The sequence below is a fragment of the Halichoerus grypus genome, chromosome 7 (genome assembly GCF_964656455.1).
Source record: "Halichoerus grypus chromosome 7, mHalGry1.hap1.1, whole genome shotgun sequence".
In the NCBI taxonomy this organism is placed as follows: Eukaryota; Metazoa; Chordata; class Mammalia; order Carnivora; family Phocidae; genus Halichoerus; species Halichoerus grypus.
Genome location: NC_135718.1, coordinates 32,242,427 through 32,260,999, shown reverse-complemented (window position 1 = coordinate 32,260,999; position 18,573 = coordinate 32,242,427). Strand labels below are relative to the sequence as shown.

Genomic DNA, 18,573 nt, shown 5'->3' with positions numbered 1-18,573 from the left:
GGATTTCTTGAGTATGATTTTTATTATATTAAGGAAAAAAATGTTGTATGACAACATCTCGGAAATTCTAAAGGATACCTTTGAGAAAATCTGACTTTTATTTTTATTTGTATTTTTTTTAAAGATTTTATTTATTTATTTGAGAGAGAGAATGAGAGAGAGAGAGCACATGAGAGGGGGGAGGGTCAGAGGGAGAAGCAGACTCCCTGCCGAGCAGGGAGCCCGATGCGGGACTCGATCCAGGGACTCCAGGATCATGACCTGAGCCGAAGGCAGTCGCTTAACCAACTGAGCCACCCAGGCGCCCATATTTTATTTATTCATTTGACAGAGAGAGAGACACAGCGAGAGAGGGAACACAGCAGGGGGAGTGGGAGAGGGAGAAGCAGGCTTCCCGCCGAGCAGGCAGCCCGATGTGGGGCTCGATCCCAGGACCCTGGGATCATGACCTGAGCCGAAGGCAGATGCTTAACCAACTGAGCCACCCAGGCGCCCCAAGAAAATCTGACTTTTAAACAACCACTCCATTTATCCACATGATGCACTCCATGAGTTCATTTTCTTTTTTTCCCATAAGTTCATTTTCATAGAAGTTTCTGTCATGCATAAAGGATAGCTACCTGTTACCTTTTTATTTTATCTTGATTCACCATGAAAAGTAAGTCGTGTCCCAAATTTAGAAAAAAAGTTAAAGTTCAAATCTTCAATTGGGGTTAAATGATTGTTATCACAAACCAGTCTAAGAGACGTTTTCAGAAGCCATTATCAATTTATTAACTTTTTTTAAGATTTTTGTATTTTTAAGTAATCTCTACATCCAGCATGGGGCTCGAACTCACAAGCCCAAGATCAAGAGTCGCATGTTCCACTGACTCAGTCAGGCCCCCTTATTTATTAACTTATTATTAATAATTCATTAATGTATCCAAGACACATACTTTGTAAAAAGGAGCAGGCCAGGCATGAGAAATTTTACGAAGATGTTCTAAACATGCTAAAGTTTTTTCCCCTTATTTCAAAAGAATACCCATTCATTGTAAGTAATTTAGGAGATGCAATTAAGGAAGAAAGAAATAAAATCACTTGTAATCTAACTACTGCGAGACTTGTTTACAAATATGGGATCTTCAGAGAGTCTCCTGTCCTCAGAAATTCTGTTTGGCTGACAAATTGGACACTGACCACCTATCACGGTCTCAGTCTGAACTGCCACTTTATTCTGAGACTTTAGGGTCTCACCAGAAGTCTCACTTCTACAGAGATGAGAGAGTTCCACCAGAAGGCTCGTGGAAACCAGAGAGTGGGGCACAGGAAGGAAAGGCGAGGTAACCATCACGTCTTGCCTCTTGGCTCCAGGCCTCAGGACCTAACACTTGTTTTCCCCCCGGTTTGATTCGCGTGGATCTGAAATCCACGGTGAGCTGAGCCAGCTCCTTGATGTCACCGCGGTCCTGCCACCCTATTTCGTGCAGGAAGGCGTCCTCCCACTTCCTGTATCCCTTCCCCTGCACCGTGTCCAGTCCCGGCGTCCCTGCCCGGGGGCTTTCCAGCTCCGTCTGCCCCGCACTCCCTTACGGGAAGGAGCGAACAGGAGCCAGGTCCCCGCGGTGTCAGCGGCGGGCTCTCCTGGCCTCGGCCCAGGCCTCCAGGGCCGGAGAATCAGGGGTGTGCTAAGCCGTGTGGAAGGCAGAGAAGGCAGGAGCGGTGGAGGCAATGGTGAACAAGTACTTACTTGGGGTTCAGAGGCTAAATTCATCTTGTATGGATGACGCTTCCCTTCCTCTGTCACCAGGGGAGACCAGATTTTTTGTTCAGATCTGCAACAGATTGCCAAAGCTGTTGTTTCATTCATGCTAAATAATATATACTAAAATCCAGCAAAGGCCCCCTCTTGCCTGACTTCTGGCCTCTGAACTAGGGCTCTGCAGCCTGCCTTCCCCCGTTTGCCAATCTGATGACATCTTGTCCGATGGCGGCCCGCACTCAGCCCCGAGGGGATTCCCGTGCAGCTGAGACCTCTTCCAGCCTCACCCTCTCTTACTACGCTGTGTCGCAGCCCCCAGCCCACTGGCCTCCTCCCCGCTCCCCACTCCTGAGCAGCCTCATGCTGCCCCACCTCGGTCAGGATGGACCGAGCTTCTCCTCTCCCTCTCCCAGTGTTCTTGAGCCAGATCAGGTAACCAACTTATTCTTCATGGAGCATGGCTGGCTCAAATAGAAGGGACGCCTCTCTTCTTTAGCATGCAAAGGATTTCTTTGTACTGATCACACAGCAACAACCTCAGTCTAGTCCTGGCTTTCATTAGTGTAGTTTTTTCCCTCTCCAAGAGTGAGAGAATATTTATGCCTATCCTATATGGTCAGAGAGCCAAACACGGTACCAGACTGACACAAGAGACACCCGTTGAATTCACTGGCAAATGAGTAGAAAAAAAAAAAAAGAATGAATGAATGTCTTGGAAAAGGTCTGGACTCAGACTGAAATGGAGATGAGAATGAGGGACAAATGTGCTTTTGAGGGGATAGAAAAAAATGGTGTGGGGCACCTGGCTGGCTCTTGATCTCAGGGTCATGAGTTCAAGTCCAATGTTGGGTGCAGAGCCTACTTTAAAAAAAAAAAAAAAGGTGCACCTCCTATGGGGCCAGGGCTCTGAAGTATACAAATATTCGGACCTCCTGCCCCACACTTGGTCCTCCTACCAGTCCTGTGGCAGAGATAGAAAAAGTTATAAAGCTATTTCATAGATAAGAACCTGAACAAAGGGTTCATGATGAAGAGCAGTAGAGGCTAAAGTTAATGGCATTAAACAGCAGGTTAACAGAAGAGCAGAATGAAGAATGTGAATTTTTTTTTTTTTTAAAAGATTTTATTTATTTATTTATTTGACACAGAGAGAGAGAGAGAGCGAGCACAAGCAGGGGGAGCAGCAGAGGGAGAGGGAGAAGCAGGTTCCCTGCCGAGCGGAGAGGCCAATGTGGGGCTCGATCCCAGGACCCCGAGCTCGTGACCTGAGCCAAAGGCAGATGCTTAACCAACTGAGCCACCCAGGCGCCCCGAAGAATGTGCACTTGATCCAACAGGAAAGAGGGAGCCAGTAAAGGTTAAACCAAAGCTCTCCTGAAATCATGCCCTTGCAGGACCCCTCCAAGACTAAATGGCAGCAGAATGGGAATTCTACCCCAGTTCCAATTCCCAATGCCCTCTCCTCACACGGCAACCCATTGAGAACACTTAACTCTCCTTTCTTGTAGTGCACTTAAGCTCACAGGCAGCATTCTGTGTAAGGGGCTGCCGTCTTTCTCTGCTACTGTAACCTCCGGGTGCCTACCCCTGCTTGGTGTGGGGTGGCACGAGCAGCATCCTCAGTACGTTCTCAGTGGTTTCCAGGAAGAAATTTTCATTTCATTTTACCTGACAATACTTAACTGATTTTACTTCTTCAAAGTTTTGGTTGGTCGTGTTGGAGCAAGTGAAAATGCAGAGCTCCTACAGAAAGACACCCACACTATAAGAAAGCACTGGGAAAATTCGAGAGAAAAGCGGGCAACCTGGGGAAATCCCAATCCCATAGATCTGCCGGCCTGGGCTTGTCCACAGCGCACGCGGAGCTGGGGCTCCAGGGCATCTGAGACAGGTGGGGCCGACCTGCTCACATGCAGCCTCCAGTCGAGGACGGAGCGTTTCCAGGGGCCTTACCTGGTGACTGTGAGAGTCATGTTGTCTGTGCAACCCTTGATTTTGTTCTGGGCTTCCAAGTGTGTCATACTGCTGGTGTTTTCCCCATCGATGGCAGTGATCACATCTCCAATGCATAAGTTAGCTATCGCAGCCTTGCTTCCGGGAGTGACCTGGAAAAAAAGAAAGAGCAGGTCAGTTACTCTTTGTCTCCAAGGAAACCACTGAGTAAGTTACCACTGGGGCAAGTATTCACTGATGTGGATCAGAGCATCTGAAAAGTAAAAAGGGCAGAAACCGTAAGTTTCAATAATAACAATCCTTTAGATCCACATAACACATTACGGGTCACAAAGAGTCCTTTTCTATGTACAATGTCATTGGGTTCTTACAACAACCTTCTAGGAAAGGACACATATCAGTCCCTATTTTAGAGACCAGGACACGGAGGCTGAGAAAGATCTGTGATTTACCTGGGATCACCCAACTAGTATATCACTATATTACTAGCAATCCAACTAGTATATTTACAGAGCCAGGATCCAGAACACTTAAACCCAGAACCTAAAATAAGTTACCAAGTACATTAAAAACACATACATATGTAGAGAACATTATGTACGGCAACAGCCTATTTCTATAAAAATCTTATTATTTAAGCACAGAAAAAAATTGGAACACTGCACATAAAATTGTTCACAGTTACACATTTCTGTAGTGTTTTTGTTTTTTCACAATGATCTTGAATTAGTCTTGTAATTAAAAAAAGGAGTAAAGGGGAGAATTCTACCAAACAATTAAAGAAGAATTGACACCAGGGCACCTGGGTGGCTCAGTTGGTTGGGCATCTGACTCTTGATTTCAGCTCAGATCTCGATCTCTGTCATGAGTTCAAGCCCTGTGTTGGGCTCCACGCTGGGCATGGAGCCTAGTTAAAAAGGAAAAAAAAAAAAAAGCAACGAAGAATATTTTAATATTCTCACACTGGTCCATCTCCTCCCACCGGAGAAGTTGATTATGATTAGGATCGTCCCCTATATATATGTATATATATATATATTTTTTTATAGGTGGCTGGTTTTCTGCAGGCCAAATCTTCTGAATTAGCAGTTCCAAATTTATGGGCCACCAATGCTTGGGGAAAGCCAGTCAATTACTGCGGTGGGCTGTCAAACCCATCTGCTTGCTGGGCGTTACACACGGACAGAAGAAATATCACGCTTCATACACAGATGTACAGCTATTTTTCAAGTGAACGACAGAGGCTATTGCAATGAATGAAGTACACACTCATTCTGCAATAGTACTAACCACAGAGTAATTTTTTGTTACTAGGTATTTTCTCAACCAAGCGATACTAAAAATACTACTATCGTCCCAGTGTTGGTCCATCACTTTGATATTCAAAGACCTTCCTTGATGGGACTGCAAGCCCCCCAGGAGAATGATGGTGACACACACAGACTCCCAGTGCTCACAGGGTCCCGGTCCCCCGCCCCAATCCCTTGGAGCCAACTGGGGAAGATCTTGTGAACACCTGGGTGTCTGCACAAAGCTGAACCATGGGTAGGAAGCCCCTTGAGGCACCAAACTGGAACACAAGGTTTACGCTCTAGGCCTCCATATCTGATGCCGTTTCCAGCAGCCACGGTTTCTAATCAGCCCTCACCACTCTGCCCTTTGCGTTGTGGTATTCCCAGCGTCTGGCCCCTCCTGAGGCAGCTGTGTGATGCTGCTGTCATGGGCCAGACCCCCCATCAGCTCCCTGACCCCATAAAGTAAGGGTGGATGGCTTGATCCTTGGGGTCCCTTCCGGCTCAGACGTGCTATGACTTCATCAGGCAAAACTCTTCTGGAACGTAGCAGGATGTGGAAGCCGGTGCAGAGATCTTGACCTCATAACCTTCCTTTCTGGCGTTCCCATCATCTGTTTACCAGAGATCTGTTTTTGCAAAAGCCCCTGGGGCGCCTGGCTGGCTCAGTTGGTGGAGCATGCGACTCTTGATCTCAGGGTTGTGATCTCAGGGTTGTGAGTTCGACCCCACATGGGGTGTGGAGATTACTTAAAAATAAAATCTTTAAAGGGGTGCTTGGGGGGCGCCTGGGTGGCTCAGTCATTACGTGTCTGCTTTCGGCTCAGGTCATGATCCCAGGGTCCTGGGATTGAGCCCCGCGTCGGGCTCCCTGCTGGGCGGGAAGCCTGCTACTCCCTCTCTTGCTCCCCCTGCTTGTGTTCCCTCTCTCGCTGTGTCTCTCTCTGTCAGATAAATAAATAAAACCTTAAAAAAAAATAAAAATAAATGGGCACTTGGGTGGCTCAGTTGGTTAAGCATCTGCCTTCGGCTCAGGTCATGATCTCGGGATCATGGGATCGGCCCTGCAGTGGGCTCCCTGCTCAGTGGAGGGGTCTGCATCTCCCTTTCCCTCTGCCCCGGCCCCCCACCCGTGCTCGCTCGCTCTCTCTCAAATAAAATATTAAAAAAAATAAAATAAAAAATAAAATCTTTAAAACACACACACACACACACACACACACACACACACACACACACAGACACGAGGCACCTGGATGGCTCAGTCAGTTAAGAGTCTGCCTTCGGCTCAGGTCATGATCCCGGGGTCCTGGGATCGAGCCCCGCATTGGGCTCCCTGCTCAGCAGAGAGCCTGCTTCTCCCTCTCCCTCTGCTGCTCCCCCTGCTTGTGCTCTCTCTCCCTGTCAAATAAATAAAATCTTAAAACACACACACAATAAATGAATAAATAAAAAGCAAGAGCCCGTGATCCAAGGTTCAGACCTTTTTCTCATCCAGCCACTGGGAAAAGACCTTTTATCCAGGCAAGGGCAGGCTATTCTCCTCTCAGTCCGTATGGCAGAGTCAGTCCCTGGATGAACCCGTACATACACTGAAACAAATTCATTTTTTGCCCCTCTCCCTGAGAAGACTGATTTGGTGTGACTTCATGTATATTTCACTTTTTTCTAAAGAACCATATACACCCCTTGTTTTAAAAATGGTCCTAAGTAGGGGCGCCTGGATGGCTCAGTTGGTTAAGCATCTGCCTTTGGCTCAGGTCATGATCTTGGGGTCCTGGGATCGAGCCCCGCATTGGGCTCCCTGCTCAGTGGGGAGTCTGCTTCTCCCTCTGTGCTCTCTCCCTCTCTTATTCTCTCTCAAACAAATGAAATCTTTAAAAAAATAAAAATAATAAATAAATAAATAAATAAAAGGAATGGAATGGAATGGTCCTAAGTGAGGTGCCTGGCTGGCTCAGTTGGTTCGCGCATGCAACTTCTTATCTCAGGGTCATGAGTTCGAGCCCCGTGTTTGGCATAGAGCTTTACTTTAAAACAAAACAAAACAAAACAAAAAAGACCCTAAGCATTACTCTGTTTGGGATTGGCAATAATTCTGTTGGCAAATTCTATCTCCAGAGACTGCAGCCTGATGGAACCCATCTATCATTTAATCTAACAGTGTGAAATCTATTAGTGTGAAATCTAATGGCGTTAAAGAATCCCCTTAGGATAAAATCCAAAATCATTAACAAGGCCCATAAAGACCAGACTTCCTTCCTCACCCTCGTCATGCCACCACCCTCCCCCCACCCCCAACTGAGCTCTAGCTCCAGGGCCTGCCTTAGTTCTTTCCCACCACAGGGCCTTAGCACCTCCTGTAACCTCTGCTCTAATTAACTTTGTCTCTTCCTTCAGGTCCCACTTAAATGACCACTTTCAGAGAGGCCTTTCCTGACCTCCAATCTAAGGTAGATCCCCACCTTCCTTTTAACACACTGTCCTTCTTCCTCATGACACTTGTCACATTAGGTTTATAAATCTATTTTGTGGGTTTATTTATTTAATGTCTGAGGGCCCACTACACAGTAAGGTGTGGGAGGGCAGGATTTTGTCTGCCCTTTGCACTGTGGTATCCCTGGTGCCTGGCACATAGTAGGTGCTCAATAAATATTTGTCCAATGAATGACTGAATCTAAAATATCTAGCGTTGTGAAATATAAAATCATGCTGCTTCGTTATACCTGTTCAGAAATGACGATTTCAAAACGAATCAAATAATCATTTCCCTCAACATCACTATTCTGGAACGTGACCACCCACAAAACTAAAATGATGAGACAAGGGTGGAGTGGGGAGGGAAAAGCTTGAGAAAATAGAAACAGAAGTTTCTTCTCCTTTCATATGCTCAGCTGCTAAGAACTCTGGAATTTCCAGCATTGGTTCAAACTGTCTTGTGCGAGAGGCATTTCTGTTAAGTACATCCCGGCATGTCCTGGACAAGCTAGAACCAGCCTTAAGAGTCCCAAGCCTGAGTAACCGAGGCCTGGCCATCCCATTTTTTTGGTCTGATTTTTTTTTTTTTTTAAGCCAAACGTATGGGAAGCCAAAGGAAATCTCAGAAAGTTACAAGACAATATGATCTGCTGGGACTCCGATGGAATCTCACAGAAACAGATTAAATTCACATTCTCTGAGCCATCTACTTTTGGATTAAAAAAATGGGATTTAAACAATACTAAAGCCCTTTCCCATACAATCTCCCGTTTGACGACCTCACCACCAACATATAAGATAACGTCACAGATGAGGAAATTGAGATTCAGAGAAGCAGTGACTGATTCAAGTTCTCAGAGCTAAAGGCTTGAGCCTGAACTTGAAACCATACCCCCTCATTCCAAATCCCATCCCCTTTCTGTTACCAAGAGGCCACAAGCAGATGCTCCCAACCTAACTGCCAGAGCCAAAGAGAAATCCAGATCTAAGGCGACTCCTCTGCATCCCCGCATTGGCCTTCTGCACAAGGAACTCTTGTCACCACCCCAGCCACAGACTGGGTGTGTCGTTCCCCCCACCCGCCCCAGGACAATCATCTCAACAGCTCTGTGCCGGGCAAGGCCCTGTAACCCCACCTTGTTAAAATACCCAAATCAGAACATGGCCCTGGAAGGGGCCTCAGGGAGAAGACCCCTGCTTCTCCAACACTGGTTCGTCCCCATCCTCAACAGGGGCGCCAATCCTCACGACACACTCACTGTTCATCACAATCATAATCGTAATCACAGCCGTCAGTTACTAAGCACTTCTTATGTGCCGGGCACAGTTTAAGTACCTGGCGAGGCTCCCCAGACCCGTCCTCATGCAGTGCTAGTGATGATCTGCATCGCTGCAGAGGAGGGAGTGAAGGAACAGGGGTCAGAGCCATTTGCAGGCAGCTACACAGCTGGTGGGCTCTGGAGCCCACCCACTTAACCCAGTGTCCCACACTGTCTGTCCTAATTTCCTCCCGGTCATCAAATTCCATTAGAACCATCTCATAATGGAGTCAGCTTCAACGTCTAAAAAAGAAATCCCATACGCTCCTCCAGAGAAACAGATCCATGAGCTCAAGGGACATCCTCCAAAACCCACTTCCGGCTTTCTTCCCCAGAGACCATATAACACAATTCTTGCTGCATGAGAACCATGGGGTTATAGGCACAACGACTTCCACCGCTGAACAACCTGCCATTACCTGCAGAATTCACTTCCATCTCTCTTGCCCTTCGGCCCTCCCAAGGCACACACTTTGCTCAGAGGCCAGCCCGTACAACCACCCGATACTGCAAGGTCCTAATGCATCTTTTTTTATTTTTTTTTAAAGATTTTATTTATTTATTTATTTGAGAGAGAGAGAATGAGAGACAGAGAGCACGAGAGGGAAGAGGGTCAGAGGGAGAAGCAGACTCCCTGCTGAGCAGGGAGCCCGATGCGGGACTCGATCCCAGGACTCCAGGATCATGACCTGAGCCGAAGGCAGTCGCTTAACCAACTGAGCCACCCAGGCGCCTGGTCCTAATGCATCTTTACAGCCTTCCGGCCAGACTCCTGAGAACACAAGGTTTTTGAGGAGTTTAATTTCACTTCTAAACGGTGCAGAATAGGACTATGATGTAGCTCTCCCACTTTCTTCAATTTACGGCCAAATAACTAAATATATGGCTGTTAGAACTGTAGGTACTGCCCACCCGCTGGCGTCTCTGTGGTAATGGCAGGTTTCTATTTTCTGCCTTCTCTGCTCCCATTTTCTCTTTCTCCTTCATTCGTTCATCAGTCGTTCCTTAAGTACATCCTGAAAGAGAGTGTAGTGCGTTAAGATGTGGCTTCTGAAGTCAGACGGCCAGGGTTCGAGTCCTGTCTCTGCCACCTGTGAGCTAAGTGTCCTTGGGCAGGATATGCCCCCTCTTCTCATCTAGGACACAGGGGGGATAACAGTCCTGACATCGGATGGCTGTTACGAGGATTACATAAAATGATTCAGGCAGAGCACACTGTCAAGCTCCAGGAATACGAGCTACTGTCTGTAAGATTCTGGGAACCACATGAGGCACTGGGATACAGGTCTGAAAAGGATGGTGCCTACCATCAAGGTGCTCACAATCTCCTGGGGGCGACAGGCATGTACCATAGCTGGTGCGTGCTGGGCTAGCCAGGAAGCAAGAGGCCATGGGAGCCTCAAGATGGAATCAGGGAAGACTCCCAAGAGGAGGTGTTGCTTGAAACTGTGTAAAGGTGCTACAAGAGGTGGGAAAGAGCGCGCCAAGTTACAGGAACGGCATGTGGGTGGGCATGGGTGAAGGTGAAGCACAGCAAGTACAAGGAGAGAAAGGGGTTGAGGCTGGAGGTGTTCACACAGACCCGGAGACCGGGTAAGAACCCTGTTATTCTCTAAAAAGATTGTACTTAGACAAACAAAGGAAAACTTGCCAATATTTACATATTGGTAAATTTCACACAAACACTTACATCCTCAGCCTCTTGTGAAAAACCTGGCAATTCTGGACCTAAACAATCGGCACTGGCTGAGGGGCCTCTGCCCTCTTAGATACGATAAGGCATCGGCTCTCTCTTCATTTAGCACAGCCCCCACCTCGCTCGACTGCCCAGGACACAGGAACGTTGCTGTACCAGATGCCATCGATCATCAGAAAATTCGTAGCTCAATGTAGTGTGCAATTACAGAAACCACCAACCACTCCTGCAGCTATTAATTTAATTTTCTGACTACCTCACCCTCGAGCCAAAACTCATTTGTGTTGCCTCCTGACCCCTTCACGCCAATGTGTCTGGCTTAGTTTGAAAGGTATGTAAAGCAAAATTAAAAGTAGAAATGTTTTATGACTAGGATCATGAGACACCCTGGTTTGCCCAGGACACTCACCTATTTTCCCAGCTTCATTAGGAAAAGCACCCCATTTCACTTTTACCAGTGTTCCAGTCTGGATGATAAATTGAATTATCGTCCTTTCGACAGAGAAGGGATTTTCACCAAATATTTGTCAATTAGTTTAAACAGTTTTGAGGCAGAGCCTTTTTTCCCTAAGGGGAAAACTGTCTCTACTCAGAAGGTTCTGTTACCTGTGGACAGGAATATAGGGCAATTTCCTGAATGTCCAGAGAACACTGTTACCCTTGCCCCTTGGAATTGGCATCTACGCTTCAGGCCAGAAACGGACCCAGCTCACCATTAACTCAGGAGAACTCTGGTATTTGCAAGGATGAGGCAACTGTTCCCAAGCAGGTCAGTCATCAGATCCCCTGAGGTTTTTAAAAATATAAATAGATCTCCACACCCCACCTCAGATCTGCTGAAGAGGTTTGACACAGATTCCAGGAATCTATATATTTTGTAAAGCTTCCCAGAAAATGCTGATGCTCACCAGGTTTGGAAACTTCAAGAGGGATGTTGACTACCCCTTCCCCTGAAGCTTTCTCCCTGAATGAAGTTATAAGGTAAACAAAAATACTTAGACTCTAAAATCTTAGCTCCTCCAGAAACAACCTCAAGGGCTTACATTTTTATTAAGAGATGTAGAAGACCCTTGAAAGAAACATCCATTAGAATAGTCTTTCTCTATCTCTAACCAAAACAGAGTAAAAAAAAAAAAAATGTATATATATATATATATATCCCCTATCATGTTGGTCAACATCCTTGAAGGTGATATGCAAACTGCATACTGTAAAAGTAATTTCATTCCAGATGTTAAATCACTCAACATGGTTGCCATTTTGCCTTGGCCAGAACCCTTACAACTCAATGTGGGGTGCCATTACAGAAACCACCTGATTTAAAGGTCCTGGCACATCTCTTTCCTTTACTATGTTCCAATTTTTAAAAAAATCTTATTATGTGTGTTTTTGCATTGAAATATTGTAAATACATGTTGTAAATCACCTTAAATTCTTCTTACAAGTAGGTGAGATGGCATAAATAATGATCTAATTCAGCATTTATATAAAACAAGACTGGTATAAGGTAAGTTGAATTCAAGTTCAATCTCAATGCCATGTGTCTTTAGGGTCAACCTTCATTGATTTAATGGCCATATCAAAGCAGAACATAAATTTAAAAGATTCTGCATTGGGCAACACAGCAGCATCCAACCCTGCAATATGCCATTTTAGATGTGGAATTTTTAACTCTCTTGAGTCAGACTTTTGACTCAATTTGTTTTTTAAAGCTAGAGTATAGCCACAGAAGCTGTAAGAGCTTATACAGGTTCGCCTGAAAATCCCCAAGAATGTTTCAAAATGGTCTTGGTTACTCTATAACCATTTAATCGACGAAACAAAGCAATACAGTAGGGTTCAGGAGCTTGTAGATGAGCTGTGCCAAAATCCAGCTTTGCTTCCCGCTCAGTGTCAAAGGAAGCTACTCACACTAAGGAATGGCAGTCGAAGTGACTGCTCTCCTAGTCTGAAAGACCACACATCATTTCTTAGGGAGGAATATACTTAAAAATGAGTTAAAAAAAATAGAATACCCTAATTTGTCAAGAAATCACCAAATCTCTCAAACAAGCCCTTATGGACCCCATGTGTTTTGTTTTGTTTTTAAAGATTTTTTTTTTTTTTTTTTATTTGACAGGGAGAGACACAGCGAGAGAGGGAACACAAGCAGGGGGAGTGGGAGAGGGAGAAGCAGGCTTCCCGCGGAGCGGGGAGCCCGATGTGGGGCTCGATCCCAGGACCCTGGGATCATGACCTGAGCCGAAGACAGACACTTAACGACTGAGCCACCCAGGCGCCCCTAAAGATTTTTAAGTAATCTCTACACCCAACATGGGACTCGAACTCACAACCCCGAGATCAAGAGTCACATGCTCTACCGAATAAGCCAGCTGGGCACAACCCCCGCCCCCTGCCATGTGTTTTTAAATCACTTCAAGAATTACCACCCATAACCCAAAGCCTAACCATTGACTAAACACGCAACCTTGGGCAAGTTGCTCTCTACACCTCAGTTTCTTCATTTATCAAATGAAATTTATAATAGCATCAACCTCATTAGGTTGTTGGGAGGAGGAGAATTTAGAACAGTGTCTGGCACCTAATAAGCACTCAATGCACAGCAGATCACCACCGGTATTTTTTTAATAGTTCCACTGCATCCTGATGCCTTCTAGGTGTTGGCCACAGCGCTAGGCTGTCTCTGCACATCCTCTTAATCCTCACCACAACCTCTGAAGACAAGTACTATTATCCCTACCCCACCAGTGAGGGCGCTGACACAGAGCTAAGGAATGGACAAGACAGAGTGTGATTCTGAGACTGCATCTCCCCAGGGCACCAAGATGTCTTTAACTCTTTATCTGCTGCAGTAAAAATAAGGCAGAAAGTACAAAACAATGACATCCACGTGACATGTAAGTTACTATGATATGGTACTTCGATATTAAAAATGTTACATGAGTGGGGAAAGAAGTCTGAAAAGTTTTGCAGCAAACTGTTGGCAGTGTTTACCTCTGGGAAGGGGGACTGGGGAAGCTCTTACGGTATGCCTTCCACATTTTTATGTTGATTTTTTTGTAACAAGCATGAAGGTTTTTATGGAAACTTTTAATTGAAGTATAACACGCATACAGAAAAGTGTACAAATCATAAATACGCGGCTGGACAGATTCGCACACAGGGAGAACACCCGTGAACCCAGCACTAGATAAAGAAACACAACTGAACTTCCAAAGGCCCTTCCTGTCTCCTTCCCTTCACTAACCTCTGACCCTGACTTCTAACACATGGGTTAATTTTGCCTGATTAATTTTATATAAGTGGAATCACATAGTATTTACCCTTTTCCATCTGGCTTCTTTCTCTCGACACAGCATGTGTCTGTCTCATTCATGTCATTTGCATAGTTGCAATTCCTGCTGGTGTCTTATATCCCATAACTACACTACCATTTATTTATCCACTCTACTGTTGTTAGACACGGAAATTATTTGATTTTGGGGCTATTGTGAATAATGCTGCTTTGGAAACTCTTGACATGTCTTTTGGTGCCCATATGGACACATTTCTATGGAGTATTTAACTAGCAGAATTGTTGGTCATAGGGTATGGGTATGTTCAGCTTTAGAAGCGTATTTTTTATAATCTGTTTTAAAAAGAAACGGACATAAATCATTGCAGCACCATCTGAATTTGATCCATCTGTAAGCCTTTCAGACATCTTTATCTTCCATAGGTCATACCTGTGTCCTTGATGTCTCATGTGATATATGAGTAGTCATATATATAAAAGTTGGGTCCTGAGTCCTTGGTCAAGAACCCACGCTCCTTCAAGACCACAGTGTTATTCAGGAAATCATTCTTAATGTTTACGGCATTTACCAAGAAGGCGGTGTACCACATCCATGAAAGTACACTGCAGGCCTGAGCATTCCAGTTCACCCACAATAAGGCTAACAGCAAAGTCAACAATCACACAGGGCGCTAAGTGCCATACAAAAACTACTTTCTTTTCCCTTCGGCTTTCATGGGTACATTTCATTTTGGCCTTGGCTTGGCTGCCACTTTCCAGTCCCATCACCGGCTGGGCAAGCTGGATCTGTCTATCCCTAGTCATCTGCATTTGACCCAAAAATTGCCCCCAAATCCCCTCCGACCCAAACCGGCAGGCTTCTCTCTAATCCTCCAAATCCTCTGCACTTCTGTTCTCCACTGTCCATGTGGGCATGGAATCCCACAGCTGGACCGTCAATTCCTGCAGGTGGGGCCACGGCTTCTGGCTTTGCAGGGGAGTAGGGAGGGGAGGTGCTGCTCCCTGGGATGCTCTGAGCTCCAGGAGCACTCGGGCAGAGGCCACAGGGCAACTGGAAGGCCCCCACAGCCAACCCTCATGGGCACAGCAGGCTCTGGGGCAAGGAGCCCAAGAGGGTCCCCGCTACCCCTCATATCGTCCCTGTACCATTAGCATTTCCTGGAGCTGAGCTGTGTGCCACGATTACCACCAATGAAATACAGACAGTCAGGGATTATCAAGAGGCAGAAGAGAGTGGTTAAAGCTGGCCTGGGGTCCAGTCTGTCTCATTTCCAATCAGCTCTGCAATTTACTGAGTGTCCTGTGTATCTGTGTCATGGGTTGTGGGGAACACAGAAGATAACGCAAGTGCACACGTAGCCCAGAGTGAGCATTCAAGAAATGTTAACTGCTATTAAAGTGGTTATTAGGAAATAGAGATTAAGGCCACGGGCTTTGAAGCCAGACCAGCCAGCCGAATTCCAGCTCCATCACTTACTACTGTATGAAGCAGGCCAAGTACTGAACACTTCCATCCCTCAGCTTCCTCAACTGCAAAATGGGTGTCTTAATTAGATCTGCTTCACAAGATACGTGTAAGGATTACTGAGGGAATATATTAAGCACGTAGAACAGTGCCTGGCATAAAAAAAGATGTCCTATATACATTTTAACTATGGTCATTATCACAAGCTGGTCAAATAAATATTTCTTGCACAATCTTTCAAGTGTAAACTGAGGCTCCTGTGATTAACATAAGAGTCATCTTAACACATATTCACAGATGAATAACAACACACATTCATCTGAAAACATTTCTGAATTCCTAATACGTTTTCTTAATCAACTCATAGTTGAAGGTACAACCAGTGACTTTGTGCCTAATGCTGGAACACTTTTTAACAACAAAGAGTAGGCCCTCATATCAAAGGGTACAAAACCAGTGGGTCTGCTTGTTTATTATTTTATCTTTACAGAGAAGCGGCCCCTAGAGAAGGTGTGCAACTTGCCCAGGGTCCCCCAGGGTGGTGCTCGGGACTGCAGGGGAGCTCAGCTTGAGTCCCTGCCCTGGACCTCTTACCAGGCACCATACAGATGTTCTAGCAGCTTCCCCAAGCTTTCCTCTGACACACATTAAAATCAAATCATCCTTTAAAAATTAATTTTCTGTCCTAGCCACTTTTGCTCATTTTTAACTAATTTCTACCCTTTCCTTTACAAGGAAGTAGTTCAGACAATGAAAAACTATGTAAATTCAAACAAATTACCTAACCTATGGGCACCGGAGCTTCCCCTCTGTAAAAGGCAAAGAATACGAGCTTTCCTCTCCGGAGAGCAAGGGGACGGGAGCACAGCTTGGAAGCCAGTCCCAGCCTGCTCCCTGCACAAGAGCGACTGTTCGCTGCTTTTCCAAGTCCTGATCAGCTGAGGAGAGTGTGACCTCAGCGGTTAGGTGATAATCTCCTCTTGGTCATCTGCCTTGCTACAATCCCCTGAAAGCCATTCTTCTCCCCTCTCCTCCTCAAAGACAAACCCTGGCATCCAGGAGGCTGAGTAAGGGGAGAGTATTTGATCAGAAGGTCCCAACACAGCTCGGTGGATTTCATACCAGCAGGCTCAAGCATTCACTTAAGTGCTATTCCACAGGCACCCACATTGGGCTTGGAGAGTACTTAAAAAAAAAGATTGGAAGCACTTAAGTGCTATTCCCTTTGATTGACCCTCTTCCTCCTTTCTCTGTGGATCAACCTCGATCAGCTGGAGCCGCTAATACTTCCCAGGTGAGGGAATGCAGGGCAAGGGCTATTAATGCATAACAAGCCTTTATGGACGCTTCTTGCCTTTCACAATTTGGCACGCAGGCCCTCCTCTTTCCACCTTTAGGACATGATAGAAATCTACTTGGATCTGAAAAATAACACTCTTAAAAATCAGAAAAGAACCCCTGGCTACAAAGTATCCATTATTAAGCTTAGCTTAGGATACCTGAGCAAAGGGCACAGCACTCCCCATAAAACCACACTGCTCTTAGCGAAGGCTTACTCAAGAGGCAAATGACAGCTTCTCCCACCAAGAGCACCCCCTTATCTCTGGCCCCACCCCTTCCTGTCTTTTGTCAGTTGCTGGGAGAGAAAAACAGTCAACATAAATTGAGCGGCAATTTTGGCCTGGGTGTGGATTCTCTGAAGGCTTCCCTTGAAAGCAACTAGAGGAAATAAGAAATTGATATGGGAAAAAAAAAAAACCACACCAAAAACTCAAGATGAACAACTGTAGATTTGGAGCAAGAAGTGACAGAGAAAAAAATCTCAGGGGACAGAGGCAAATGTGTGGCTAGATCGTCAGGGAGTCCGAGGTAGGGGTCTTAAGTGAGAAACTGGGAAAAGGAAGAAAGTTGGTTTATGTCCATTTAAAGCTGAAAACCTGGATTGAAATTTAATCACAATAGCACACATGAGAACAATGAGAAGTGAAAGCAGCTCTTCTCACACACACAACATATGCCCTATAGGATTCTGCTCAGAAACAGGTAAAATTAGGCTATGGTGTTCAGGATGCATATTTAGGTAGTAAAACTATAAAGAAAAACAAGGAGACTGATTATCATAAGTCAGGGTAAGATTATGTCCGGTGCGCTTGTTCTATTTATTATTGGGGTGCTGGCAATGTTCTATCTGGGTGAGGGATCGTACAGGTATTTATTTTATAATTATTTGCTTTGCATCTATACTTTACGACTTTTTTATTTCAAAAAAGAAACAATTTGGGGCGCCTGGGTGGCTCAGTCGTTAGGTGTCTGCCTTCGGCTCAGGTCATGATCCCAGGGTCCTGGGATCGAGCCCAGCGTCGGGCTCCCTGCTCGGCGGGAAGCCTGCTTCTCCCTCTCCCACTCCCCCTGCTTGTGTTACCTCTCTTCGCTGTGTCTCTGTCAAATAAATAAAATCTTTAAAAAAAAAAAAAAAGAAACAATTTCAAGTACACAAGATTACAGTTAGATTCAGGAGCTTTAGCAGTTTAACGAAAGACTAGAGCCAACGCCATAATAATTCACGCAAGAGAAAGCAAACATAGTTACTTAAATGAAAAGCACTCCTCTCCCCTAATTTTATCGTTTGCTTTGGTGTGGAGACTCAAAGTCTACATATATAAAACCATACTAGAAAGTGTATCTGCCCAAAATGATAAATGTAGCACACCTACCAACCAGAAGGTGTGTATCTCTTTGTCACTGCTCCTATCTCCTCACTCCTGTTCACCGTTTCCAGAGCACTCTGATGTTCCTCACCTCGCAGCCAGTGGTTGGGGTTACCCCCATACCAGAGACAGAGGAGGAAGCCTCAGACAGTAAAAGCTCACCCCCGGGTACAGCTCAAGCAGCAGAAACCAGACCACCATCAGATCCCAACGACCACCGCAGGCCCCTTTATGACCACTTTCCCAACCCCAGGAGGTGAGGAGGCACACGTTCTTTCCATGTAGAAATAATGAGATGAAGAAACAAGTGAACTACCTTGAGCATGAGAATGTCACCTCTGAGTCACTTTCACTTTTCAATTAAAGCAACTGCCAAGGGCATTATAAAGATTAGCTTCCCTCACTAGACCATGAGCACCTTGAAAATGGAGCTGTGTCCTCTCATATCTGGGACCCCATGGCGCTGCACAATATATGCTCATTAAACATGTGCAGGTAAGGCAATGAAGAAATATATGAAGGTACAAACCAGTGATTTTAGTGTTGTGGTTTCCACGCCACGTTGTCATTCCCGCACAGTGCCACTTGCACGGACTTTTTAAAGCCGTTAAAATGATGGGCGG

At 45.6% G+C, this 18,573-nt stretch overlaps 1 protein-coding gene across 1 annotated transcript in view; it reads right to left on the bottom strand.

Annotated features, from left to right (window-relative positions):
- Nucleotides 1-18,573, bottom strand: part of PDLIM1 (PDZ and LIM domain 1) — a 48,545-nt gene that overhangs the window by 27,999 nt on the left and 1,973 nt on the right. The window contains exons 2-3 of the mRNA XM_036111711.2: nucleotides 3,698-3,849; nucleotides 1,733-1,817 (exon numbers count right to left, since the gene is read on the bottom strand). Of these exons, the coding sequence (XP_035967604.1) occupies nucleotides 1,733-1,817; nucleotides 3,698-3,849 (237 nt within the window). The remainder of the gene's footprint in view (nucleotides 1-1,732; nucleotides 1,818-3,697; nucleotides 3,850-18,573) is intronic.